Source organism: Nannobrachium achirus (genome assembly GCF_963921795.1).
Source record: "Nannobrachium achirus genome assembly, chromosome: 5".
In the NCBI taxonomy this organism is placed as follows: Eukaryota; Metazoa; Chordata; class Actinopteri; order Myctophiformes; family Myctophidae; genus Nannobrachium; species Nannobrachium achirus.
In genome coordinates this window covers 15,203,541-15,226,196 of record NC_137814.1, presented here as the reverse complement: position 1 = coordinate 15,226,196, position 22,656 = coordinate 15,203,541, and the positions used below count along the sequence as shown (strand labels likewise).

The window sequence follows — 22,656 nt, the reverse complement described above, 5'->3', positions numbered from 1 at the left end:
AAAACCACTTTTAACCACATGAAGACTACACGATTTCAACGAGCTCACAACGTGTCAATGCTTCTTTTCTTTTTTTTACAGAACAGATTTGCCTTAGATGGGGAAAAAGGAAGGGAACAAGTACTACAGACCCCTGGGGGGAAGAGAAGTACATAGGTTTTAAGTGGTTCAACTTGATTTTCATGAACTAATCAAAATAGACATAATAAGCGCCCTACACGGGCCATGGTTCAATGTAAACTCATCCTGGCCAAGTAAACAATATCTGGAAACCAATGAATGAAGCAATGTGGCTTTATCTTTCTTGTGGCGGGGGGGGGGGGGGACTCTGACCTTCCGTTTTTGCAAACGTATCGTATCTCACTGACGAGACCTGTTGGCATGCAACGGCGGGACATTTTTTGTTGCCCTTTTTCATGCAACATCGCGTGATGTTTTAACTAAAAACATAAACGCACCGAAAAGCTCCGTCTCTCCAACGCCTGACACTTTCTCCACGCTAAAGGCCCAGGCCTTGTCATCGCCAGGGGACTGCCCATTATAGCAGGCATGCATGCATGCTTGGCTGTTGACTTAGAAATGTTAGATGTTTTGGCACCGGGAGCAAAAAAAAAAAAAAAGATCGAAAAAAGAATCAATCCTCAACCTCCGATGTTTCAGTCCAAACCATGTCCTTGGTTGGACTCTTTGCCCTCTGGTGAACCGACCGACACGTGTTCTAATATCTTCTATCAATTACATTTTTTTTAATCTTTTTCTCTTACGAGAGAGACGCGTTCCCTAATCAGACGATTGCCTGCGATGATAAGTGTTGTTGTGGTTGGAGTTTCTGTCAGGAAATCATAATCTCCCCCCAGACTGTTTGCTTTGCTCTGGGATATATTTTTTATTATTCTTTTGTCGGAAGAAGGATAAAAATACACGCTGCAAATATACACACACACCCACCCACCCACACACACACACGCGCGCACACACAGACGCACGCACACACACACACACACACACACACACACACACACACACAGTGTTTTCTTTTATTTAAAGGAGGATTGGCTCTTCCTGCGGTAGTGATTTATTAGTTTTTGTCAGATTGGATAGAAGTCAGACAGGATGAAGTAAAAAAAGAGAAGAAAAAGAGGAAGAAAATACTCATATAAAAAGACTGCAGTAAATCCTATGTACGGTGGAGTTATGAAAGTACTTGGTCCTCAGCGAGCAAAGGTTAAAGGCATTCATCTTGCTGTAAGTGAGAGAGATTTGTAGTTCCGTTTGCAGCACTCTGGGTTGGGTTCCCTTATTGCAGTGTTTACTCAAACTTTTCAGGCCACGACCCCCAAACTAATCATATTTTACATGGGGACCCCCCCCCCCCCCCCCCCCCCCCATCCTGACGAGCACTAAGAGTTGAGGCATTGCATTTTGTATAACGCGGTTCTATTGTGAAAAGAGCAGATCTACATGCTCACAACGAGGCGCTGTGAGCATGCAGATCGGCTATTTTCACAATTTCTGCCTCCATTATTTGTCGATTTGGACAATGTTTAATTTGTCATTTTAGAGGTGTTAAAAAGTCCTTAAATTGTCACTTTAGAAATGTTGGTTTACTGTTGAGAGAGAAATCAAAGTTGCACATTAATTTAATCATCTGAGGACTCCCCAAAATAATGTGGGGACCCCCCTGGGCGTCCCGACCCACAGGTTGAGAACCGCTGCCTTATTGGACAGATGGACCAATTCATATTAACCCATTAAGACCGCATGCTGATTCTACAAATGCCCTCTGAATAGTTAGAATAGACCCCCCAGAAGAGAACATTTTGTGTAAAAAACTAAAAACAAAACATACACACACGCACGCACGCACGCACGCACGCACACACTTTAAAGATTTTTCAAAACGTGTTCAAACATAGACGTGCGAGTTCGCAGCGCGGCACGAAGTGAAGCACTGTGAGCTTGTAGATCTGCTATTCTTGAGAAACACCGCTCTAAACCGCGCGCGTGTGTGTGTGTGTGTGTGTGTGTGTGTGTGTGTGTGTGTGTGTGTGTGTGTGTGTGTGTGTGTGTGTGTGTGTGTGTGTGTGTGTGTGTGTGTGTGTGTGTGTGTGTGTGTGTGCGTGCGTGCGTGCCTGCGTGCGTGTGTGCATGCATGCACGCGTGTGTGTACATGTGTGTCAATATGAATGCATCTTGTGTGTGTGTGTGTGCGTGCGTGCGTGCGTGCGTGCGTGCGTGCGTGCGTGAATGAGTCTGTGCAGTATGTAATGTGTCTGTGGAATTCAGCTGCTGTACCAGTTCCGTTCAGTGAGGCTATAGAGTGGGAGCGGTGAAAGAGGTGTGCACTGCAGATATCCTTATTTGCCCACACATCGTATCCTGGAAAACCCTTTTCCACTCCGGTGCTACAGTATGAGACAGGCACGTGCACACATAGACATCAAAGGGGGCTTGAGCCCCTGCCCTTTTTACTCGTCAGTAAAAAGTGCCCTCTCCAGACCATGCATGTGGTTTTCACTATGGTGAAAGAATTGCAAATGCCCCCATTTCCATGCCATACCTGAAGGCAGCGTTCAAGAGAATTGCCTTGTCCAAACTTGAATGCAGCATCTTATTCCGTGTAGAAATCTATGCTGTTACGCCACAATTCCAGTATTGACTTGATTATGCTTAGTTCAGTGTGGTATCAAGTACCAAAAATCGTATAGACCTCCAAGCTTGAGCTTGGAGGTCTGCTATTTTCAATATTTTCACCAAAAGGCCCATAGAAATGTCAGCCCCTGCCTCTCTAACAGTCTCTGTCCCTGACATGAGATATACATGAGACAAGCAACAGCATTGTACTTTACATGGGGGGGGGGGGGGTGTATTTGTTTTAAAGCAAATATCGATACCAATATTTCATCAAGCCTCTAAAAATGTGCAGCCAAACATTAGGCGCACTGATAGATTTCAGAATAACAATGTTATTAGCACCGCGACACGCTGCTAATAACTGCTGACCGAAGTGACCGGGGTGACGTCACCAAGGTTCCCTCATGTTGTGCTTCTCTGCAGCTTCCAGGGCAGATGACGTGTTTTAGTGTGGATGTTTGAGAGAGGCCTCCCGGAGACCGGCTTCTTTCTGCAAACGGAACGATGTCTTGCTGAGCGTCTCGGCGTGCAGGATGAAATTCAAAATTCCCTGGGATTCCAACAATAACCCAGTATTATATACAACATATTGGAGCTGCTATTCTTGCCTATAGGCCAGGAAAATCCAAAGAGACGTGTTGATTTGCGGAGTCTCCGTATACAGACATCGGTGTGCAAAACAGAGATCGATGCCAATAATAATAACTGCCCAATATATGTAAAATATGGCCGTTATCAAAGCTTGTTTTCTTGGATATTAGACCGGAAATCTGTACTGTACTTAAGTTCACTTTTGAGGATTTCTTTTTACGTTTCAATACATTTACTTCTACTCCACTACTGTACATTTCAGAGGCGATTTTGTACTCTTTACTCCACTACATTTATACTACTTTAGTTACTAGTTACTTTTAGTTTTATTTATTTAGTTTTATTACAAAACACACTAACCACTTCAGCCCCTATATACATTTCGACCAAATTGTTAATATGGTCAACGTTTGATTGATTGATTGATTGAAAACGTTTGCCTGTTATCTATCTGACTATCTCATATGGTACCAACATCAATACAGCATGGAATTATTGTGGACAAAATGTTATCCAACATAACGTTTGTTTATTGGTGTGTGCCAATAAAAAAAAAAAGTGAGGATTTTGTCCTCCATTGATGTACTACAGTAGGCCTTTTGGGGATCAATTGATGATTGATATGGGGAAATAATGACCTCTTTGCACGTTGCCAGCTTTAGACAATCAGGGACTAGAAAGGATTTCATCTTTGTTGTTTATGTCATTAATATGTTTTGTTAGTAGCTGCATTCATGGTACGGTACCTTATATGCACCAGCCTACCAACAGAGGTGATTGTTCAGCTGGTCTGGTTTGGCTAGCCGACAGGCTGAGGCCATGTCTGAGGAATTGAAGCTCCTTTGCCTGCCTCTCAGTGGCATTACAGCCGTCCATTAGCCTGTTTTCCACCACAAGACAAATCTGGCTTGGCAGCTACAGTATATGGGGCCGTTCATCCATTTTTCAATATGCTTCAGTTTCATCATTCTCCATCCAACAGTCTAGACTTCCGTGCAGTGCAGGAAAACCCGGCGGGTGGCTGGAAAGGGTACCGCTGTATGTTTTGGGTGGAATTCGGAATGTTTCGGTAGTAGCAGGGGCGTCACAAGGGGGGTGGGAGTGGGACTGAGTTACTAGGGCCCAAGGTGGAGGGGCCTTAATTATTTTATACTTTAGCTATTGAAAAATAGCAGATATACAAGGTCACAGGCAGCGCGAGTGCCGCGCAGCGAGCTTGTAGATCTGTTATTTTTTAAAAGTCTTGAAAATGTGTGCAAACCTTTGAATATATGTATTTTTTAAGCGAACATTTGTAACTCAAATTTTGCTTCTGGGGGGGGGTCCCTGGAACTAAATATTTCGAGATGGGGAAACAGGTTTTTCAAAAAACCTTAGAAGAATTTGAATTTTCAAAAATAGCAGACCTACAAGCTCGCAGCTTGTATTGTCTGCTATTTTTCAATAGTCAAAGCACAAAATAATGCGTGATAATGTGTTCCCAGTCAATGAATCCTTGTACCCAGGACCCAGAATTTGGTGCGACACCCCTGGGTACCGCTGTATGTTTTGGGTGGAATTTGGAATGTAATTCGGTAGTAGTGGAGGAATAAATGTGAATTCCTTGTTGCCCAGCTGTCTCCTTTAGACAGGAACAGGCCAGCTCGGTTTCAGGTTCGGTCACAGAATGAGGTAATCCTGAAGAAATGGCAAGGCCACTGTGTGATTTATACACCGTCGATAGTCTAAATAATCCAACGTTTGATTTGCACCCCATAACCAAGATTCAACCTCACACCAGACATGAGTTCATATTTTGTCCATTAGGTATTTCCTTCGACATCCTTTGGAGACATTAATTATTTCAATGTCTTAGAAATTGAGGTTCTTGCCTCAACCGCGAGCTCTATGATGGGAAAGCTGTGGAGGAACAAGACCAGTCTGCAGAGCAGGGGTTTTCAAAGTGGGTGACGGGGCACCCTGGGGTGCCGCGACGGCAGTACAGGGGTGCCGCGAGATCATTTGATAGTATTTGGAATTCATTTGGACACTTAAAAAAATATTTAGTATCATTTTAAACTTGAAGTACAAAGTTATTTTCAGTCAGTTCTAACCAAAATGGCTATTATCTCAATGTTTTCCTCGCAACATAATCACTAAAATATCGTTACTGTCGGGTAGAAACCTCTTATCTCCAAGTTTCGAATGTGTACGTCTTTTGGTAAAGCAAAGCCCTGCTTCATCATACAAGACTCTCGCACAAAACTAGTGAAAACAGCCGATCTACAAGCACACAACGCCTCGCGATGCGAGGCGTTGTGTGCTTGTAGATCTGCTGTTTTCACTAGTTTTTTTTTAATTATAATGTAGGGGTGCCTCGGATTAAAACAATATTTATGGGGTGTCCTGAGACCAAAAAAAAAGTTTGGGAACCCCTGCCCTAGAGCAGTGGTTCTCAGCCTTTTCAGGCTGCGACTATACTGCCCTACAAAGGCAGAGTGCAGTAACTACGTTTTCGAATTTCACCAAAAAATGGGTTTACAAGTGTTACAGCTTATCAGCCAAATGAGATAAAGATATAAAAGTGATATTACACTGATTGTACATCTGTTCTTGAGGTAATTGTTCATCCCCCAATATCAAGAAGGCTAATTTGTCAAATAACTGTGTGTGTCCCAAAACGTAGTTACTGCACTCTGCCTTTGTAGGGCAGTATACTCCTCAGCGGCAAATATTGTATTTTTACTCCACTGCAATTATTTGAAAAGATATAGTTACTACCAGGCCTGGAATTTCTTCATTTTAGGGGCAAGGCCACTTGGCCTTTGATGTTGTCCATTGTTTGAGGGCACAAATGCCAGGGCAGGAAGGCCATCAAATAAAACAAGATATTGGTCCATTGAAATAATTAATTCAATTTAAGGGTTAAGGATGATTTTAAATGTAATATGTAGACTATCTGCTGTGAAGTGAATAAATTGGTATTTACAATCTGATCCATGCTCAGCCCTGCGCCAATCAAAGATACTGGATTGGTTTAAAAATGTGGACTCAACAAAGGCACTGGTGTCTACATGTCGGCAAGACAGACACAGAGGAGAAAGCGGTAGAGGCCACTGTGGCCTCGGGGCATGCCATTTTTTTGAGGGGCACAAGGCCAAACTGAGGGGTAACGACGGCCATGGCCTTAATGGCCTCCCTGAAATTCCTGCCCTGTTTACTACTATGTAGATTTGGATTATTATTACAAAACATACATTACCCTCTTCAGCCATATACACATTTCGGCCGCTTGAAAATAGACGATCTACAAGCTGACAATGTGTCACTCATTGTGAGCTTGTAGATCGTCTATTTTCAAAAGATCGTTATGCATTTTATACATTTTGAAAACCTTTGTGAAATTGGACATTCTGCATAATGAGTGCTTTCTGCTTTTGGTACTTTAGGTACATTTTCATACCAATACTTTTGTACTTTTACTCGAGTACATTTTCATTTCCGGACTTTAATTAACTACATTGCAGTATTGATACTTTTACTTAAAGGAGTGGCGACACCGGCCGAAAATTAACATTATGATACAGTAGGTCACGTGGTGTTTCTTCAAACAGTCTGAAAAGGAGGCGGGGCCGTATCAGTTAGTAGTGAATGTATACTTCGTCCGTCGTGCGGTGCCGCGCAATGTATACTTCGTCCGTTGTGCGGTGCCGCGCACAACCTTGTTGTTAGCGTGTAGCGTGGCTAGTGCTGCACCGCACGGCTATTTGCGAGAGCTATTGTGTGTGTACACACACACACACACACACACACACACACACACACACAGGCTACACACACACAGAGTGTATGAGCCGCGGACCTCCTCTGCGGAGGAGGAGGAGGAGGAGGAGATCGCTGGTCCCTCGTTCTACGGTTGCTCCGGTGTCCCGGGTGCTCAGGTTAGGGCAAGAGACAGCAGGGTATGGCCGACAAAACCGTCGCATAGACGGGGAGAAGCGTGTTGACCCTCGTACACCTTTTTTGACACCTTTTTTGAAGAAGACATGTATTTTTTTTTCGGTCTAACCATTGATTTTATAGTGAATGCTATATCATTTTTACCCCTAGAACTGATAGTTTTAAAGTTGGTTTAGAAAGTCGGAAAGACACCTCGGACAGCTTTTTTTGGGGCAGTTTCAAAAGATAATGATATGGATAATCGACTCCGCCCCTCCCCCCATATTAGCCCAATCAAATTAATTTATTTCGGTTACTGTACAGAAAGTACTACTTTCAGTACAGTAACTACAATAAATTAATTTGATTGGGTCATTTAACATGGGGGTACATGACATCATTAAAAAAATTGGCTAATTTGATAGCCATAATTAGCTGTTTTGGCCGTGTCACGCCCCCTTTAAGTAAAACATATGAGTATGTTTGTCTAACTTCCGATCCTTCTGTCATGTAGTGAAGCTGTGCGGTAAAGGATGTTACAGCTACTGTACAGTATATTATAATATAGAAGTACAGTATATAACAATATAGAAGTACAGTATATAACAATATAGAAGTACAGTATATATCAATATAGAAGTACAGTATATAACAATATAGAAGTACAGTATATATCAATATAGAAGTACAGTATATATCAATATAGAAGTACAGTATATAACAATATAGAAGTACAGTATATAACAATATAGAAGTACAGTATATATCAATATAGAAGTACAGTGGTTGTACCTTGAAAGTGCTGGTCGTGGCACTGATGTGGTACCACCATGGCAGCCAAATCAGTTGAGGCACCACGTTGTTACATGCCACAACCACTAGGTGGGGTTAGAGAGCAACTAATGCCCAGACAAAGGCATATGAGACAGGTTTGTTGCTTAACTGGGTAGTTTATTTAATTTTCAAGAATGAGAAGATTTTGAGCTTTCAGTCAACAGCAATGACTTGTTGGCAATTGTATTAAATCCAGGGGAAAGGGTGAATTTAAATGCAGAGTTCTAATGAACTGAAAAAGCAATTATTGCTATATTAACAAATGTTTATCATATATAACAACATTAGACAAATGAACTATTCTAATTTCAAAGTCTCCAGGCCAGGAAAAATAAAGGATAAATAAAATAATTCAATAAAATCCTCCAGTCCAGTTGATTATCACCTTTAGGCATTTTTATAGATCCCTATGTAATTGTGAGTATTTTCGTTTTTAAAGATTGCTACTTTAAAAAACAACTATGTTTCTTACACTAAACAATGTTAAATGATTTGAAATCCATTACAAACAATGCCATTTCAATGGAACATGCAGGAATCGAACCCTTGTCCTCTGGCTTACAAGCCTGTCTAACAGCCCCCTAGACCACACTGGACCTAATGCAGAAGTGTGTCGTACTGGCTAGACTGTAGTTAGCCTGCTACAGTGACAGTCTGAATAGTTGAGAAACAGATGTAGAGTTCTTAATGATAGTTTTTTGATTGATTGAAGACTTTATTAGAAGTTTGAATAGGAAAAGGTACAGTTTCATGACGGTACAGTTCACTGGTACAAGGTCTACTAAAAGGAGATCCATGAAAAGACTAAGCTTATTTCCATTAAAGTATCTCATATAAATAGTTTTAAAAATCAAATGGTGTTTATGTGATAAATGGAGGCTATATTGTTGCTACATTTCTGCCAATCATAAAAGAAGGGGAAAAAACCCCAGCTCTTTGCAGAAAACAGCCGATCTACAAGCTCACAGCGGCTGCCGAGGGGGAGGGGTGATGTCCCCATCACTTGGGGAGGGTGTGGGGAGCCATTTCACAAAGTGTGATAGACAGTCAGATCTCAGGCCTCTGCCCCCAATGCGCTGAGACTTTATGCACTGAAGTACCTGCAAATTGGTCAATCAATGGTCAAGTAGAAGGTGTATTCTTTTGAGTTCATGATGAAGATTCAACTTTAAGTATGCTACTGCATCTGAGCCTTTATGCAGAACCAAATTCAAAAAGTGTTGAAGTGATAAATGGAGGCTATATTTTGCTACATTTTTTTTCCAAGCTTAAAAGAAAGGGGGGGGGGGGGGGGGACCCAGCTAAAAATGGATGGTCTTGTAACTGAATTGAACAAAAGTGTCAGATATAGTTTGAGACAGAAACAAGTTTTCAGTCAACAGCAATGACTTTTTGGCAATTGTGTTATAAAGTTATTTGTATTACTAAACTTTGGAATCCAGGGGAGGGGTGACTTTAAACATGGACAACAAAGCTTGAGTTTTAGACAAATGAACTATTCTAATTTCAAAGTCTCCAGGCCAGGAAAAATAAAGGATACATAAAATAATTCAATAAAATCCTCCAGTCCAGTTGATTATCACCATTAGGCATTTTTATATATCCCTATGTAATTGTGAGTATTTTCTTTTTTAAAGATTGCTACTTTAAAAAACAACTATGTTTCTTACACTAACCAATGTTAGATGATTTGAAATCCATCACAAACAATGCCATTTCAATGGAACATGCAGGAATCGAACCCCAGTCCTCTGGCTTACAAGCCTGTCTAACAGCCCCCTAGACCACACTGGACCTAATGCAGAAGTGTGTCGTACTGGCTAGACTGTAGTTAGCCTGCTACAGTGACAGTCTGAATAGTTGTGAAACAGATGTAGAATTCTTAATGAAAGTTTTTTGATTGATTGAAGACTTTATTAGAAGTTTGCATAGGAAAAGGTACAGTTTCATGACGGTACAGTTCACTGGTACAAGGTCTACTAAAAGGAGATCCATGAAAAGACTAAGCTTATTTCCATTAAAGTATCTCATATAAATAGTTTTAAAAATCAAATGGTGTTTATGTGATAAATGGAGGCTATATTGTTGCTACATTTCTGCCAATCATAAAAGAAGGGGAAAAAAACCCAGCTCTTTGCAGAAAACAGACAGTAAAAGTATTGGAAATTGGAAATACTCAAGTAAAAGTACAAATACCTAAAAAATGCAAGAATCGAACCACCAACCATTGACACAAAAGGGTATAAACTACTATTTTCATCATATTAAACAAACATTCTTAGTCTTATGAAGTTCTTGAAAAATAGATTACACAACTGGGAATTGAACTCTGTTCTACCTAATGTTAGTCCATGACACTATCCACTAGACTAGCTCTACAGAATGAAATTGACTGACTTTGTCACTCAGATGCCAAGCCACACTTTCAAACTAAAAGATTTGAAAAGTAAAAGTAAAAGATTTGTATAGGCCTACTTTCTACACCACTGGTGGTGAAGGGTATACAAATTTGACCCTTAGTTTGAGCGGGATCTTGGTTGATTGGTTGGTTTGTGTGTGTGTGTGTGTGTGTGTGTGTGTGTGTGTGTGTGTGTGTGTGTGTGTGTGTGTGTGTGTGTGTGTGTGTGTGTGTGTGTGTGTGTGTGTGTGTGTGTGTGTGTGTGTGTGTGTGTGTGTGTGTTGGGGAGGGGGGCACAAAACTCCTGGGCTACACAATAAAATAATCTTTTAATGTATCTGAGTGTAGCCTAACAGATATTATCAAATGGATCAACTATAGTAGAGTTACTGGTTTCCGGTGCAAGTCTCTGACATTTGACACTCCCGGTCAAGAGTCTATTGTAATGGCCTAAAGTCTGTGGCCATGAGGCTAACAAAAGCACAGTGTTAAACCAGTAATTTAGCATATCATTGACTCTGAGCGTCCTGAGTTAGTACATGTATCCCCTGTGTTCATTTAACTGTTTCACAATATAATATAAAATAATATAATGACATTCCTGCAAAACTTTTACAGAGATGTAAAACATGGAAGTCGGTAATATTCTACAGGCTGATCTTATATAGACAGAAATATGCGCTCTCACTACCAACTCCAGACACATGATGTGGTAATACCTTTTACAGTTCACAGCTCATCCTGACTCATTTTATTTAATCAGTGTTTTTGTGCGCAGTGGGTGCAAAGTCTGTTTTCTCTAGAGAGCCTAGAGGCTAGTTGTTGTGTGACCTCTGTTGAAGTAGCAATCTGTAAATTCAACACAGTTTGTTGACTAAAATGCAGATTAGCTTATTACTCAAAAAAACTTCTTTGAGGCCTTCATTTATGGAGAGAATAGATGCATCACTTAAGTCAAGCCTACTAAAAGTAACATTTCAATGAAATGCCTTATAAACAGTAAAACAAACAATAAACAATCAAATGCATTTCCATACAATTAGTGTGAAAATATAATTATTATAATGCACAACAACACCAATTCTCTGTAGCAGGGGCATAGGGAGCGATAAGGGGTTAAAAGTCTTGCTCAGGGACACATCAATTCCTAGCTGGCATGGCCAGGAATCGTACCTGGGACAAACAGGAGCTTCAGCGCTCCAGCCATTCTCAATAACCACTAAGCTACAGCTGTCTAGGCCAGGATATACTTGTTAGTCACACAATACAATAAAATCTTCCATTCAACAATAAGAAGTTAGTAATCACTTTACGGCTATTTTGTATATCCCTATGATGATTGCAGAAGAGACAATAATAAAATAAGTCATTAGGATTATTTCAAAAGAGATTGTTTCTTTATTAGGGATTTAAAAGTCTTGCTCAGGGACACTTCAGCAAGTAGGTGGCCTGGCCAGAATTCGTACCTGTGTACTCCCAAACCCCCAACCCCCCAACCCCCAACCCCCCACTGTGTGTGTCTGACTCTCTCTGTGAGTTTATTTGCTAAACTGTCTCACATGGGGGGTTGGGACTTGGGGGAGTTGTGGTCATTCGAAGAACTTTGCATTATTTCTCTAATAAAAAATAAAAAAAACATTATAATAATAATGTATTATGTACCTTAGTGCCAAGGTGTAATGAAAATCAGGTCTGTCCCCAGGACAGAAAAAAAAACTAAAAAAACAACAACAATAAAATCTTCCATTCAACAATTAGAAGTTAGTAATCACTTTATGGCTATTTTGTATATCCCTATGATGATTGCAAAACAGACACAATTTAAACAAAAATAAAGAATTAGTATTGTTTCTATACAGATTGTTTCTTTATTGGGGGTTTAAAAGTCTTGCTCAGGGACACTTCAGCAGACATGTGACATGGGCAGGAATCGTACCTGCGAGTACTCTGGAGGGCTCTGGACTGCTAGGCAGGCACACTAACCACTCAACTACAACTGCCTGGGTCTAAACCATTGTAATAACTTGTCTTGTGGTGACCAGTGGTAGAAAAAGTAGGCTACTTATATGCTTTACTTACTGCAATGTAGATGTACTTTGTTACAAGTAGAAGTCCTGTATGAAAAAAATACTTGAGTAAAAGTACAAAAGTATCGGTCAAAATGTTCTTAAAGTTCCAAAAGTACTCATTGTGCAGAATGTATGATTTCAAGTTATCACAATTGTATAAAAATCTTTGGAAAATAGACGATCTACAAGCTCACAACGCCTCACGTCGCGGTGTGTTGACAAGTAGCAAAAATAGCCTGGTAGATCTGATAATGCAGATTAGCTTATTACTCCAAAAAACGTTTTTGAGGCCTTCATTTGTGGAGAGAATAGATGCATCACTTAAAGGGGAAGACCACCCATTTTCAATATTGAACTATGTCATTAATATACCTTAGAGGAGTTGTGTGGTAATAAAAAAAAAGTTCCCCCCCTTCTGTGTTGCCTAGAACTGGAGGATTGATTTTGGGGTTTGTATTGTAAAGTACAATGTGTGATGTCATCAAGTTGTAATTTACAATACAAACCCCAAAATCAATCCTCCAGTTCTAGGCAACACAGAAGAGGGGGAACTTTTTTTCTCTTTCCACACAACTCCTCTAAGGTATATTAATGACATAGTTCAATATTGAAAATGGGTGGTCTTCCCCTTTAAGTCAAGCCTACTAAAAGTAAAATTTCAATGAAATGCCTTATAAACAGTAAAACAAACAATAAACAATCAAATGCATTTCCATACAATTAGTGTGAAAATATAATTATTATAATGCACAACAACACCAATTCTCTGTAGCAGGGGCTCAGGGAGCGATAAGGGGTTAAGAGTCTTGCTCAGGGACACATCAATTCCTAGCTGGCATGGCCAGGAATCGTACCTGGGACAAACAGGAGCTTAGGCTCTCCAGCCATTCTCAATAACCACTAAGTTACAGCTGTCTAGGCCAGGATATATACTTGTTAGTCAGGAGATCAGGGTTTCATTGTTCCTTTAGCCTCTAAAATGTTGTCCATTCAAACAGTTTCCAATGTTTTTATTTAAACCGTATTTTTCTAATTGTTGACTGAATATTTTATGTACTATTATTATTATTATTTATATATATATATATATATATATATATATATATATATATATATATATATATATATATATATATATATATATATATATATATATATATATATATATTCCTGTCATGGGTCGTGGGGAAATTAGAATTCAATAGCATACTTATTATTACAAACCTAGTTGAGTTCTAGGCACATCTAGTTTTTCATTTGTCAAATGTTTTTAAGTATAATAAACACAGTTGTGTATAAAGCAACAATTGCATTTCAATTCAACCTGAACTCTGCATTGTCGTCTAATTTTTCTTTAATTAATAACAATCACAATGAATCTGTTCACCCTTGCCGTGTTGCCAACACTGTAATGTAGGGTTCATGGACTCACATGTGCCTCCCTGTGGCAGATCAGCCACATTACATGCTGTAACACCTCTAAAAAAGGTGGTACCACATTTCACTCAATTCACTCAATGGCACTACAGTGGTGCCACTGAGGCAGCCAACTGGTGACACTGCCAATCTCAAGTGCTAACCACTGTACAGTATATAACAATATAGAAGTACAGTATATATCAATATAGAAGTACAGTATATATCAATATAGAAGTACAGTATATATCAATATAGAAGTACAGTATATATCAATATAGAAGTACAGTATATAACAATATAGAAGTACAGTATATAACAATATAGAAGTACAGTATATAACAATATAGAAGTACAGTATATAACAATATAGAAGTACAGTATATAACAATATAGAAGTACAGTATATAACAATATAGAAGTACAGTATGAAGTACAGTATATAACAATATAGAAGTACAGTATATATCAATATAGAAGTACAGTATGAAGTACAGTATATAACAATATAGAAGTACAGTATGAAGTACAGTATATAACAATATAGAAGTACAGTATATATCAATATAGAAGTACAGTATATAACAATATAGAAGTACAGTATATATCAATATAGAAGTACAGTATATAACAATATAGAAGTACAGTATATATCAATATAGAAGTACAGTATATAACAATATAGAAGTACAGTATATATCAATATAGAAGTACAGTATATAACAATATAGAAGTACAGTATATATCAATATAGAAGTACAGTATATAACAATATAGAAGTACAGTATATATCAATATAGAAGTACAGTATATAACAATATAGAAGTACAGTATATATCAATATAGAAGTACAGTATATAACAATATAGAAGTACAGTATATATCAATATAGAAGGAATTTACATTTATGCATCTGCTTCTTCTTCCTTCCTTTCTTTTCTTCTGTTTCATCTGCCTCCATCTCACCCTGTCCTCAGCTGCCTTCCCTTCAGGGGTGTAAAGTAACTAAGTACATTTACTTAAGTACTGTACTTAAGTACAGTTTTGAGGTATTTGTACTTTACTTCAGTATTTCCAATTTCCAATACTTTTACTTCTACTGCACTACATATCGGATCTAAATATTGTACTTTTACTCCACTACATTTATTTGAAAACTTTAGTTACTATAGTTACTTTGCAGATATACATTATAAATAATATAATAAAACATACATTAACCACTTTAGCCCTTTATATCTTAGCTATTTGAAAATATGTTCAAACATTTTGTACTCAAGTGCATTTTGAATTCTGGACTTTTACTTGTAACAGAGTATTTCTACATTGCAGTATTGATACTTTTACTCAAATAAAATAAATGTGATTACTTTTTCCACCACTGCTCCTCTTCTTTCACACCAACTTCATGTCCTCTTTCACTACATCCATAAATCTCCTCTTTGGTCTTCCTCTTGGTCTCCTGCCTGGCAGTTCCAACTTCAGCATCCTTCTACCGATATACTCACTATCCCTCTTCTGTAAAAGATGTCCAAAACCATCTCAGTTTGGCCTCTCTGGCTTTATCTCCAAAAAGTCTAACATGCTGCTGTTCCTCTTATGTATTCGTTAATCCTGATCCCATCCATCCTTGTTACTCCCAGAGAGAACCTCAACATTTTAGTCTCAGCCAACTCTGGCTCTGCTTCCAGAAACCATATTTGTCCATATCGTCACTGTCGGGCAGAAACCTTGTATCTCCAAGTTTCACATTTGTATGTTTTTTCACCAAGTAAAGCCCTGCTTCATCATACAAGGCTGTCGCACAAAAGTAGTGAAAACAGCCGATCTGCAAGCACACAACGCCTCGCGGTGCGAGGCGTTGTGTGCTTGTAGATCTGCTGTTTTCACTAGTTTAGTTCATTTTTAAAATGATGAATACAAACCAACAGAGGTTTCCACCCGACAACGACGATATGCAAGTTTTGTTGTTACTTTACAGTCACTCTTCCTTCCGCAGCACAGTGGCATGGTTTATGTCAGTGGTTCTCAACCAGGTGGTCCCCAAATGATGGAGAGATGGTAACCAAATGGACCCTTATATATTAGATCCTTATTACCTCTTGTGAGTGTAAAACAAAACCAAATGGACCATTATGGGTTTTGGTTTCATTTTACGCTTGTGAAGTACTAACACTCTGCAACTAGGCTTTTTGTACACTCTTTGCCTTACGTCTGTCTTCTAACGAGAAGGAAAGAAAGTGGACGTAGAGTCTCATAGATGCGGTTCAATGGGAATGGCCCAGTCTGTAATTTGGTTTATATCATAATGGGTGTGCATGGAGTTTCTTCTGTCTGTCTAACCAAGAGGTTAGTTCCCGATTAGCCTCGTGTAGCCGGGCTTACTCATCTGCGAATAGAAAAGCCTGTTCAAGATATGAAGCAGCGAGAGTTCTAGGAGGTGGGGCTGAATTTTTCCGGAAGTTGTCTTTTTTTCACAGTGCGTTATTGTCCCTGCAAACGTATTCCCTGCTGGGAAAAAATAATCTGTTTTACTTCTCTCGCTCTGTCGGTTGCGCTCGCAATAAACAATATACAAACAAACACATCGATTCGGACAACGTTACACCTATTAACTCAGTGGGTGCCCACGAGGTGTCTACATGCCAATCTCTTTGATGTCTCTGGAGGCCCACGATGCGTTGACGTGTTTACTGTATTTACAGTATTAACTTTAAATCTCACCGTTAGGTTGGGGCTGCGCCTGGATGTAGCCCATTAGCCGCTAGTCGCTTCGAGTCGACGCTGAGAGCATCGCGCGGCCGTTTTTCTCCGTATACTCCAATGCATATTCCCATCTTTAACGCCCTTTATCTCTGATGTTTGTTTTATGGCTAAAACTGTGGCGTGGTGCGGCAAAATATACAGATATACATTATAAATAATATAATAAAACATACATTAACCACTTTAGCCCTTTATATCTTAGCTATTTGAAAATATTTTCAAACATTTTGTACTCAAGTGCATTTTGAATTCTGGACTTTTACTTGTAACAGAGTATTTCTACATTGCAGTATTGATACTTTTACTCAAATAAAATAAATGTGATTACTTTTTCCACCACTGCTCCTCTTCTTTCACACCAACTTCATGTCCTCTTTCACTACATCCATAAATCTCCTCTTTGGTCTTCCTCTTGGTCTCCTGCCTGGCAGTTCCAACTTCAGCATCCTTCTACCGATATACTCACTATCCCTCTTCTGTAAAAGATGTCCAAAACCATCTCAGTCTGGCCTCTCTGGCTTTATCTCCAAAAAGTCTAACATGCTGCTGTTCCTCTTATGTATTCGTTAATCCTGATCCTATCCATCCTTGTTACTCCCAGAGAGAACCTCAACATTTTAGTCTCAGCCAACTCTGGCTCTGCTTCCAGAAACCATATTTGTCCATATCGTCACTGTCGGGCAGAAACCTTGTATCTCCAAGTTTCACATTTGTATGTTTTTTCACCAAGTAAAGCCCTGCTTCATCATACAAGGCTGTCGCACAAAAGTAGCCGATCTGCAAGCACACAACGCCTCGCGGTGCGAGGCGTTGTGTGCTTGTAGATCTGCTGTTTTCACTAGTTTAGTTCATTTTCAAAATGATGAATACAAATGAACGGTCTTGGACATATGAGGTTTCCACCCGACAACGACGATATGCAAGTTTTGTTGTTACTTTACAGTCACTCTTCCTTCCGCAGCACAGTGGCATGGTTTATGTCAGTGGTTCTCAACCAGGTTGTCCCCAACTAAATGATGGAGAGATGGTAACCAAATGGACCCCCATACAGTAGATCCTTACCTCTTGCGAGTGTAAAACTTATGGGTTTTGGTTTCATTTTACGCGTGGAAAGTAAGTACTAACACTCTGCAACTAGACTTTTTGTACACTCTTTGCCTTACGTCTGTCTTCTAACGAGAAGGAAAGAAAGTGGACGTAGAGTCTCATAGATGCGGTTCAATGGGAATGCCCCAGTCTGTAATTTGATTTATATCATAATGGGTGTGCATGGAGTTTCTTCTGTCTGTCTAACCAAGAGGTTAGTTCCCGATTAGCCTCGCGTAGCCGGGCTTACTCATCTGCGAATAGAAAAGCCTGTTCAAGATATGAAGCAGAGAGAGTTCTAGGAGGTGGGGCTGAATTTTTCCGGAAGTTGCCTTTTTTTCCACAGTGCGTTATTGTCCCTGCAAACGTATTCCCTGCTGGGAAAAAATAATCTGTTTTATTTCTCTCACTCTGTCGGTTGCGCTCGCAATAAACAATATACAAACAAACACATCGATTCGGACAACGTTACACCTATTAAGAGCGAGTTAAGAGCTACAATCTTTGTGTTTGTTTCGCTGGGGAATGTAAACAGACCCGCACCACACAACATAACGTCCGTTAAACGCAGCACTTCCTCCACTTCAGCTACTGTAGAACCAACCGGGAGTCATTGGACCCCCTGGTGTGGTTTTTATGAGCAATTATGTATTCTCTTGGTATTTGTTTGTTTTCTCTTGGAGGCTGCCACCTTGTGGTCAAAAGTGTCAGTTAAAAAACACAGATACTTTTACATCACAGAATCAACTCCTCCCCTAATTACCATTCACCCAACACTGTGGGGTGTGGCTAACTTCAGCTGGGTCACCACCCACCATGACATCCATGCATACTTAATGAACTGGGGGTGTGGCCACATAAAAACCCAATTTTAACTCTTTCTGTATACTTTTTTGGAAAAAAATCTTCCTCCTAGTATAATCATAATACCTGATAATCATGTTTTAGAGGGGGGGGGGAAATCATGGCACCACCTCTTTAAAACAACCACTGGTTCACGTTGTTAACGCTCTTCCTCGTCCTCTTCTTTGCTCCTAACAGGAAGGCCGGCCTCATCCTGCACCAGCTGGACGAGCTCTCCAGCTGGTGCAGGGGTCTCCTCCAGGAGCCCAAGATCGGCCTGCGCAGGATGTCCCTGAAGTTCCTGTCCTGCCGCTACACCGACACCAAGGCCTTCGGCCTCAACTGGGTGGACCTGGGCCAGGACATACGCAAGACCTGCGACGAGCAGTCACTGCCCGTCATGTACAACGACTACGGAGAGCCCAAGGAACTCTGAAGGGCAACGGCGCTGTGACCCCCGCACAGGCACGTGTCCAAGATGTTTTCCAGTGCTGAAGGCTTGTTTGTGGTCGGCTTTTTCACTCTTTGGTGCCATCAATTTGATCCTTTCAGGTTCGTTTAAATAGGCTATATGCACAGCAGCCATTTTGGAGAGAAGTATAGGGTCGCTTCTCACTTCCTTCAGGTGTTATCAATAATACTAATCTCTGTTCCATTCTGGTCAAACAGAGTCAGGGTGCTGATATTGGCTCACTGGAAACACTCTGCTACACCAGTGGGTCTCCAAGTGTGGTCCAGGGACCCTCAGGGTTCCTTGGGGGTTCCAAAGGACAACTGAGAGTGCATACATGGAACTAATGGTCCATTTGGTTCCATTTGTACACTATCCGAGTTATGGGGGGGTCCATGAAATAAAAGGTTTCAGAACCACTGTACCACAGAGCCTTCATTAGTATCATTGGTAACACCTTTGAAGGAAGTGAGAAGAGACCAAACTTCTCTCCAATAGGCTATGGCTGCTGTGCACAGAGTCTATTTGATCGTTTCATGCTTGTTTAAATTACAGGGGAAAAGTGTAGTGGAACATTATAGTTTGAATCTCAAGGAGCTCAAAGAGGTTATCAAAACGTCAGCTCTTCCAAGGTTCGGAAATCTGAACCCCATGTCCCTTGTGCAAGCCCAGCCTTTTGTTAAAGCATTCGATCTGTTCCCCCTGTCCTTGCATGGCGTGACCATGGTCATGTAGCGTTAGTCACGGAAATTAAACCATTATTATTGTTATTATTATTAATATAAATCAGATCACGGTATGACGTAGCTACCCTGTTGAAGAAATTGTGGTCAAACCGAAACAAAAAGCAAGATAAAATATAACCCCCCCAACACACGGGTGCACACACACACACACACACACACACACACACACACACACACACACACACACACACACACACACACACACACACACACACACACACACACACACACACACATGCAGCCTTGTACATAGTCTTATGATAAACGTTGAGTTGTATAACATTTTGAATGTAGTATTAAAAGTATGCATTTATAATGAAGCTGGTTCCGTTGTACATGCTACGCAAGTGGAGAGGTTTTATATAGCCCAGCTTTTGTGTAAAGTCATCAGTAGAAGTTGCCAAAATGTACATGTCAGTATTTTGCAAAGTTATTCTAACACAGCAACACTACATTTTTGTTGTTGTCGGCCAGAAAGCTTTTTTTTTTTTCATGAATGAATGCCCTATTCTAAAACATTTTTTAACGTTTCTGAAAAACGTATGTTTCTATATGAGTGGTGCTCAAAACCTTTTCATGTCAATGACCCCCAGGATTATATTATTTGGCCGCAGACCTCAATCTCAAAATATTTTTGTTCTAGGTACACCCAGAAGGAAATATTTGAGTGAAAGATGTCCGCTTAAAAATTGCATATATACAGTATGCAAATACCAAAAAAAGAAAAAATAGCAGATCTACACGCTCGTAGCGCGGCACGAAGTGACACATTATGAGCTTGTAGATCTGCTTTTTATTTGAATAGCCAAAATAAAAAATATGGTTGAAGTGGTTAAAAATCTAAAATGACACAGATGCTTACAATATTACATTACAATAGGAGGGGCAGTGGTGTAAAGCAACTACATTTACTTTACTGTACTTAAGTGCAATTCTGAGGTATTTGTACTTGAGATACTTAAAATTTCCAATACTTTTACTTCTACTCCACTACATCTCGGATCCAAATATTGTACTTTTACTCAACATACATTAACCACTTTAGAACATACATTAACCACTTTAGCCCTATTTTATACCTATAGGCTATTTGAAAATAGCCGATCTACAAGCTCACAACCTGTCGCATCGTGACACGTTGTGTGTTTGTAGATCTGCTATTTTCAAACATTTTGTACTTTTACTTTTGGTACTTTAAGTACATTTTGATTGCCAAACTTTCATACTTTTTCTCAAACATTTTGAATTCTGGATTGCAGTATTGATACTTTTACTTGAGTAAAGAATGTGAGTACTTTTTCCCACCATTGATGGTATGTGGACTTCATGACGTCTGCTATACCAGTGGTTCTCAACCTTTTCAGGCTGCGACCCCAAAATAATCATATTTTAACTGGGGACCCCCCACCCTGACTAGGAGTTGACGCATTACATTTTGTATCTCACGGTTCTATTGTGAAAATAGCAGATCTACATGCTCACAACGGCGTTGTGAGCATGTAGGGTTAGGGTTAGGCTATTTCTGCCTCTACTCAATTAATGTTAATGTTTAATTTGTCATTTCAGGAAAAAGTCATTAAATTGTCACATTAGAATTGTGCAGATACCCTCTATACACTTAAACCTTTTTGTTGGTTTGTTTACTGCTGAGTGAGAAAACAATGTTTCACATTGAGTTAATCATCTGGGGACCCCCCAACATCATTGGCGACCCACAGGTTGAGAACCACTGTGCTATAACATTACAATACCAGGGGTTCTCAAACCTTTCCATTTCATTTCAAACGATCCCAACCCTAATTTGATCAAATGTTGAGCTTCTGTTGTGCATCATTGCATCTTATTTTGTTATAGTGTACGTCCTATAATGTCATATGTTAGGTTAACGTCAGAGAGATGCTTATTTATTTCATTCGTTCATTTGTACCAAGTCTCATTTGTACCAAGTTAATACGAAATGAATGCTTGTAGATATTTGTATAGACAGCAAAGTACTTCATAATGTCATATTATAGCACAACATTGGCTTTTCCTCTGTAAATAAATATACAATGTGATATTTTCTGTACTGTTCAGTTACTCAGCTGATACAAAAGTTTTTTTTTCTTTTTCTGACTTCAGTGATGTATGTAGCAACTCACAATGTAACTGTGCGTAACATACTGATTAATAACATATTAAATATTGAATGCATAATTTAATGTTTTGTGCCTAATGTGAGCGGCAAGACATTTATATGCTGATTATTGCATTATTAATTCAGTAACACATTGTTTTGTGATTGAATTTAAAATGGCTAACTGAAATCCCTTTAACAAACATTTAAGTTCATGGGATACATGGGTTCATGGCAATCGCTAATTATCGCACGTGCGCACGCACACACATTATACTGTTCAGTAAATGTCTTTTAACTGACACACATTAATCATTGGGCTGGAAAAGTGTTTTCTCAGAGTTCTACACACACACACAGAGAAAAAAAACGTGATCCTAAACTGACAATTGTTTGTGTCTATCAAATAATAACAAAATTGGTATATGTTATGAGTACTAGTTACTATAGAGTGTTTAGTCCATAAGGACATATAAGAACATACACCCATTTTGGTATTATTGTAATTAAATGAAATCACTTACCCTACCTTTATCCTTTTAAGTAGTTACTCTGACACTAAACATCAACATCATGGGCTTATGGCCGTCAAACCACATGTAGACGTCACTGACGTCATTAATATCACAAACCCATAGGCATAAAACCTTATTGTTTTTGTGTTGCTACATTATTATGTTCATTTGTGTTCTTATTGAAAGTTATTGCGTTATTATTTGCTTCTATGTATCTGGTATTTGAAGGGTTTTGTTCCAAATTGAGATATCCACCATTTAAAAACAAGTGAT

At 39.5% G+C, this 22,656-nt stretch overlaps 1 protein-coding gene across 1 annotated transcript in view; it reads left to right on the top strand.

The window, feature by feature from the left end:
• The window catches only part of astn1 (astrotactin 1), a gene marked incomplete at both ends in the record, with an annotated part of 673,839 nt that extends 654,848 nt beyond the window's left edge, over positions 1–18,991 (top strand). The window contains one exon of the mRNA XM_080725574.1: positions 18,754–18,991. Coding sequence (XP_080581700.1) covers positions 18,754–18,991 — 238 coding nt within the window. The remainder of the gene's footprint in view (positions 1–18,753) is intronic.
• Between the last annotated feature and the right edge of the window lie 3,665 nt (positions 18,992–22,656).